This window comes from Hippopotamus amphibius, chromosome 12 (assembly GCF_030028045.1).
Source record: "Hippopotamus amphibius kiboko isolate mHipAmp2 chromosome 12, mHipAmp2.hap2, whole genome shotgun sequence".
NCBI lineage: Eukaryota > Metazoa > Chordata > Mammalia > Artiodactyla > Hippopotamidae > Hippopotamus > Hippopotamus amphibius.
Genome location: NC_080197.1, coordinates 127,593 through 133,592, shown reverse-complemented (window position 1 = coordinate 133,592; position 6,000 = coordinate 127,593). Strand labels below are relative to the sequence as shown.

Below are 6,000 nucleotides of genomic sequence, written 5' to 3'. Positions count from 1 at the left end.
GCTGCCTCCCCGGGGCTCTCCCTGGGGCGGCACATGGTAGACAGAGACACCCGCTCGGGTCCCAGGCCCTGTTTCTAACAAGACAGCCCTCGAGTGCCAGGGTCATCGACTCCCAGGGGAAGCTGGGCTCTTGGCACCGTGGGCCCAGAGCCCGTGGGGGGTGGTGTCGCCAGGAGACCGTGTGTTGCGACACCCCGGTGTCCGTGAAGGTCTGGTGGCTGCAGCTTCCTCCTCCGATGGGAACCTGGGGGCAGCAGGGGGCCCGGAGCAGAGATGGGGCACATGCTGGGGCCAGTGGTCCCTGCCCCAAAGCTCCTCCGCTGCGCCCGCCGCTCCCAGGCTCCCAGGCCGTCGCTGCCCTGTGAGCCGCCCCTGGTCTCCTGTGCCGGATTCATAGGCACCAGCGACGCTTGAGTCAGAAAACGGCTGGAGGTGACACTGCAGACACAGGGGGTGGCTTGGCTGGTTCCCCGTTAACTGCACAGTTGTTTTTACTTGCAGATGAGCTTAGACAATGACGAGAAGCGAGCTCGTACACGATCCAAGGCCCTCCGAGGTGAGTGCCGCCCTCTCCTCCCGGCAGGGTCTGGTCTGGGCGGTCCACAGTCCATCTCTGGCCAGGGGTCCCAGGGCCTGAAGCTGTAGATGCCACCTCCCCCAACAGCTGTCCTCAGGAGGACAGAATCCCGCAGCAGTGCCCGGCCCCTGCGGTGCTCCTCCCCTCCGCTGCGCACCTGGGGCCTGAGGCATGTGGTGGCCTCAGGCCTCTTCGGCCTCAGGGTGTCTTCAAGGGCCACCGGGGGACTTTTGGCTCAGATGCACCCTCTGGGGTGCAGATGAGGAGGCAGACCCAGCTGTACAGAGTGGGGAAAGTGAAACTGGGTTAGACCTGTTCTGTTTGGAAAGGAAAGGCCGCCAGCCTTGCATCACCAGCCCCTCTGCCTTCCAGGATGTCAGTCTTGGTGCTGCGGCATTGGGGTGTGTGGTTGGGCTGAGCTGGAAGTGGGGTGGGGAGAGGGGCTGAGGCCCAGCTTGCTCTGCAAGCACCAAGCCCTGAGCCCTTGGTCAGCCTTGCCTCCCCGACACCACAAGGCAGACACTGCTCCTGTGCATGGGTGGCCCTCAAGGAGGGCCTGAGCTCCTCAGGTGTCTGCCAGTCAGACTCCTGCAAATTTTTGCCCCAGTGGCCCCATCACTGAGGGGCCAGTTGCTTGGACCACCTGTTCTCTTCCCTGTCCAGCTTTGTCTGCTAGGTCCTTTTTCTGACCAGAAGCTGAGTTCGACCTATAATTAGAGAAAGAGATAACTGTCCCTCCCTGAAGGCCCAGGGAGCCTGTCTTAGGTGGGGCCTCTGTCTGACTCTGCAAAACCAGCAGCCCCTCGGGGAGGGTCTGGCATGAGCAGCTCCCTCGTGAAACCCTAGAGGACATTCTAGGAGGTCAGAGAAAGTGGGGTTCAGGTCCCATGGGGATTTCTTCCACTCTTCATCCCACTTGTGCTGTGGGGCAGCGTGCCTTTTAAATTCTGCCTCCCACACGAGATTCCCTGTTTCTCTTTCTCTCACTCAGTTCCCCCAGAGCCTGCAGGTGCCGACCTCAGGTAAGAAACACTTCCTGCCAGCAGCCAGCACGGCGCACGCCTGCGACCCTGTTCGTCCTCAATGTCCCACTGGGCACTTGGAGTTGTGCAACCATACCCGAGCCCCTGCTTTCCCTGACGAGGCTCCTTTCTGCCTGGCACGTTGCCGTCTGTCTTCACCCTGCCTTGTCCTCTCCTGCTTTGTCCTAGTGCCGCCATGCAGCCAGCCTTGCACAGGGGCACAGATGTGCTCACCTCTTGTCACCCCTGGGACCTGACCGTCACAATGGTCCTCAGCCAGCAACAAGGGGCTGTCTTAGTGGCTCCTCGGCCAGAAATGCGGGGACAGGCTGTTCCACGCCCGCGTCTTCCACTGACTCGAGGGCAGGCAGTGGCTTGTGTGTCGGCTGAACTTTAACTTCCCAGGTTCGAGGCTGGTCTCACAGGGATGGGCCTCCTGAGCAGTAGGGAGGACGGACACACAATGATTTGTTGGGGTGAAGCAGGAGGGGCCGGGCTCTCCTCCCCAGAGGTTGACGTGTCCTCACCTGCTGGCTTCTGTCCTGGGCTTGGCCAGAGCCTTTGTGTGTGTGTGCACGGTGTGGGGGAGGCCGGAGAGAAAACCACCCCAATGCCTACGTGTCGGGCTGCCCCAGCACCACCCCACACGGCCTTCAGACTGTAGGCTCTGTGGGCCTGGGCTCTTCCTGGGGTCTCCAGTGACAGCCCCCGGGCCGTCTTGCCCAGACAGAGCTCCAATGACTGGTATCCGGTGACTGGCAAAGAAGCCCAGCCTCCTGTGTCCCCCTTTTCTGATGAGGGATGGTGCCAATGCGTCTGGCGCAGAACACCAGAGAAGGAAGGGCGGGCCCCCAATGTGCCAAGTGGGCTCTGGATGCCCCGTCTAATTTTTATAAATTTCCTGTGAGGTGGGTCCAGACGCCAGCTGTGGCTGAGGTAACCTACCTGAGGCTTCTTGGAGGGACGGAGGGGCTCTGAGCCCACCCTCCCGCCCCGGCGGCAGCTCTGGTGCTGAGTTCACCGTGGTGCTGCTCTGCCCATGCTGCGGGGTGGGGCTGACAGCCACACTCTGATGGACATCTCTGTGGGCTTCCAGACCTGTGGATGGAGACCCGTAGAGCTTTCTAGCTACTGAAGGGGGATGCTGTTCTTTCGTGCTGCCTCTGCCCCCAGACTGGCACAGCCCTCTCCACGTAACTGCATGTCCCAGGGCATCAGCCACGTCTGTGTCCTTGGGGGTGAAGACTCTCACTAGACAGTGAACACAGCTGGGCCTGGGACCATCTTATTCTTTGCCAGATAGTGGTTGAACGGATGGTTTTCGCCAGTCAGGGAAGTGAGAAGTCCCCAGAACATCCGGGCATCTCTTCAACCTTTGAGGCTGTGACTCGGAGGCAGGAGGGGAAGGGCGTGGGAGGGGTGCTCAGAGCCCCACGTGCGGGGTGGGCTCTGCCGACGCCGCACGGTGCCGTCTGATCTCAGACTCTCGTGGAAGCACTGGCTGGTGGTCCTGTTCCCCGCCTCGTGAAGTGGGGGAACGGAGGATCGGAGGGTCACAGTTCAACGCGCCAGGATAGCTGCATCCCACGGCTTCCTGCTCAAAGGCCAGTTCTGGGTGCAGGGCTGGAGGGTGATGGGGAGACAGCAGCCAAGCCAGGCCCCTGGCAGCTGCACAGAGCGCCGTGCTCAGCTCCCTGGAGGGCGAGGGCCTGGGGGTGAGCCGCGGGAGGAGACCCCGCGTGATGCTCAGAGGGGCTGCGGGGCACGGGGTGGAGAACAGGTCTCCCGGAGGAGGTGTTGCTGCCCGTGGGCCACACGACGTTCACCTGGGGACATCCTGGGGACAACGAGGGGGAGGAGGCTGGGCACAGGACTTGAGTTTTGGTAACAGCGGTTAATTTTAGCAGCCGATGAAGTAATAGAGGAAATTGGAAAGGCAAACCCAAAGGGCTAGGTTTCTCTTGAAACTCTGAAGCAAAAATGACCCAGAATAGATTTGTTTTGAAATATTCTAAGAGCAGACCAGACCCGTGTAGGTAAGGGATTGTGCGAGCATCTGGATTTCGTCCACTGTCATTGATCTCGTGGTCTCACTCTGTGTACTTGGCACTCGTGAGACCTGCATGCACTTTGATGGAGAAACTGGGGAGAAATGCATCGACATGTTCTAGCAACAGCGTCCTCGGCAACTCTTCCCGTTTTGAGAATCGATGCTTAGAGGAAAGTGGTTCCTCTGTGCTAAGGAGCCACCCGTGTTCCACGTGGAAGCTGCCACGCACGCCTGAGGCCACAGCTGTTTCTTGGCCACAAGCCAAACGTGGGACACGCTCTGTGAGGCGCTGTGATCGTGCGCTCACCCCGGGGAAGGGGCAGGTGCTGCAAGCCTGACTCCTCCCCCTGGCACACCGGGGGCCTTTGCTGTGGGTGCCAGCACAGGGAGCGCGACCCCTGGAGCAGACGCGCCGCTGGACATCAAAGGAACCCATTTGGAATCACTTGACGGGACGACGGGTCATGGGAAGCTGTACCCCTGGGACTCGCTCTGTGGACAGCAGACGTGCATCCCGTGGACCCGGAATCTGCGGTCCACCTCCCCAGCGGCCCCTTCCTCAGCTGAAGCGGAGACCCCGGGGAGCCGGTTGCCCTCGAGCGGTGGTTGCGAGGAGACGAACGGAGGAGAGGGTCAGCCTGGGCGGCGCGGGGCCCTCAGCTGCATCCTCCCAACCAGAGCCCCTTCAGCTCTTGCTGTGACGTGAGCACGAGTCCCTGCGAGGAAACAAGCGGGTCTGGTGGCCTTTCCCTTTGCACCAGTGAAGAACCAGCAGATCCCTCCCTTGGTCTCCATGGGGCCCAACTGCTGTCCCCACGGTGGGAGGCAGGTTGTGTGAGGATGGTGGGCTCAGCCCTCTCTGCAGAAGGAAGTGGGTCGACCCCTCTTGGAGCATCCTTGGGGCGTCTCCAGGAGAGATGCCCGCCTGTCACGCCTGTGCCCAGGTTCCCGGCCCACCTGAGGGCCTCCTCCTCCAGTCATTGGCCAGCTGCCGCCAAGGGGACAGATGGGAGTGGGGAGCCGTCTATCCGCCTGCAGGGGTCTGCTGGGAAGCCAGTCTCTTCCAGAGGCTCCTGCTGGGACATGGCACCTCCTGGCCTCTGCCCTGGCTTGAGACCTACTGTTCGTGCTCAGACCCTCAGATCCCTCTGAGTCCTCACCAGGACCCCGCTCAGGCTGACTGCGGGCAGGCCCTCTGGGAGCTTCTCTGCCCACCTCCCTGTCTCTGCCACACTCGGAGCCGTGCTGGGGAATTGGGGGGAGGGCTTGGCCACGTCTCCCTCTTCCCCCACGCTGGGGAGGGGCCCCACAGGCCTGAAGCCAGAGCGGGTGCCTCACCCTGCCCTCTGGCCCTGAGCACACGGAGGGCATCCTGCAAGTGCCGGGGGTGCCCACAGGGCGACCTGCGGGCGCTGCACCCCTGGGGCCCTGGCTGGGTCTCATGCTGTTTTCTGTGGGTGCTCTCTTGGCTGCCACGTGGGGATCGGGGCGTCTCCAGCTTCCTCTCCCAGAGTGGCCCTTGGCAGCTCTGCACACGTGGGTGCATGTCTGGCCCACCGCCCTCGGAGGAGTGGGCCCTCAGGGCTGGAGGCCAGAGGGCTCTGAACTGGTGGGCCGAGGTGTGGCTTGGAGCAGGTGACGTGTTTGGGGGCAGTGCCCGTGCCACAGCAGCTGGCACCTAATTGCCTGATTAACTCAGTGATTAATCAACTAATTGGGACCTCAGCTTCAGATCCCCAATAACAAGGAGCTTTTGTGAAGGGTCTCAGCGCGAGTGCTTGAGAAAGTGGCAGCGAGCGTGGGGCACAGATTTTAGAGCGAGGGGCGTGGGCAGCCGCGAGCCCCCTCTGTCCGGAAGGAAGCGCACCGTAAAGTGCACGTTTCCCCCCGCCTCCCCCTTCCTCTCCCCCTCCTCCCTCTCTGCTTTCTTCTCTTCTTTCAAACACCAGGAGAAGAACCAAGGGGGCCCCACCGCGGGGGGGCTGCAGGGTGCGTCCCCCTCGGAGACCCCGGCTCCCCCAAAGGCTGCTGTTGAGCTGGGGGGTGGGGCGCCGCCTCCACAGGCTGTTCTGCTTCTTGCTTGTCCCTCAGCGCGTGTGGCCTGCCGGCCGGTGGGACCCCTCTGTCCCCAGGTCCGTGATCAATCAGATTTGACACATCAGTGTGTCTGGACAGAGGTCAGTCCCTGCCCATTCCTGAGCCTCAGGAGCCCACAGGTGTCGGTGGGTCCACACAACCCTCCTTCCCAGGCTCTGGGAGAGCCTCAGACCCCGTGAGGGACAAGGTTGTCCCTTCTTGGATGGGGGCACCTTGGGGTGACTCCTCCCAGGAGGAGCTCGGGCTCCCCCTCC

General features: G+C 62.2%; 1 protein-coding gene across 1 annotated transcript in view; it reads left to right on the top strand.

Moving 5' to 3' along the window:
* The first annotated feature begins 501 nt into the window (after positions 1-501).
* The window catches only part of MYT1 (myelin transcription factor 1), a 36,088-nt gene continuing 30,589 nt past the window's right edge, over positions 502-6,000 (top strand). Inside the window, exons 1-2 of the mRNA XM_057702274.1 lie at positions 502-556; positions 1,569-1,599. Of these exons, the coding sequence (XP_057558257.1) occupies positions 502-556; positions 1,569-1,599 (86 nt within the window). The remainder of the gene's footprint in view (positions 557-1,568; positions 1,600-6,000) is intronic.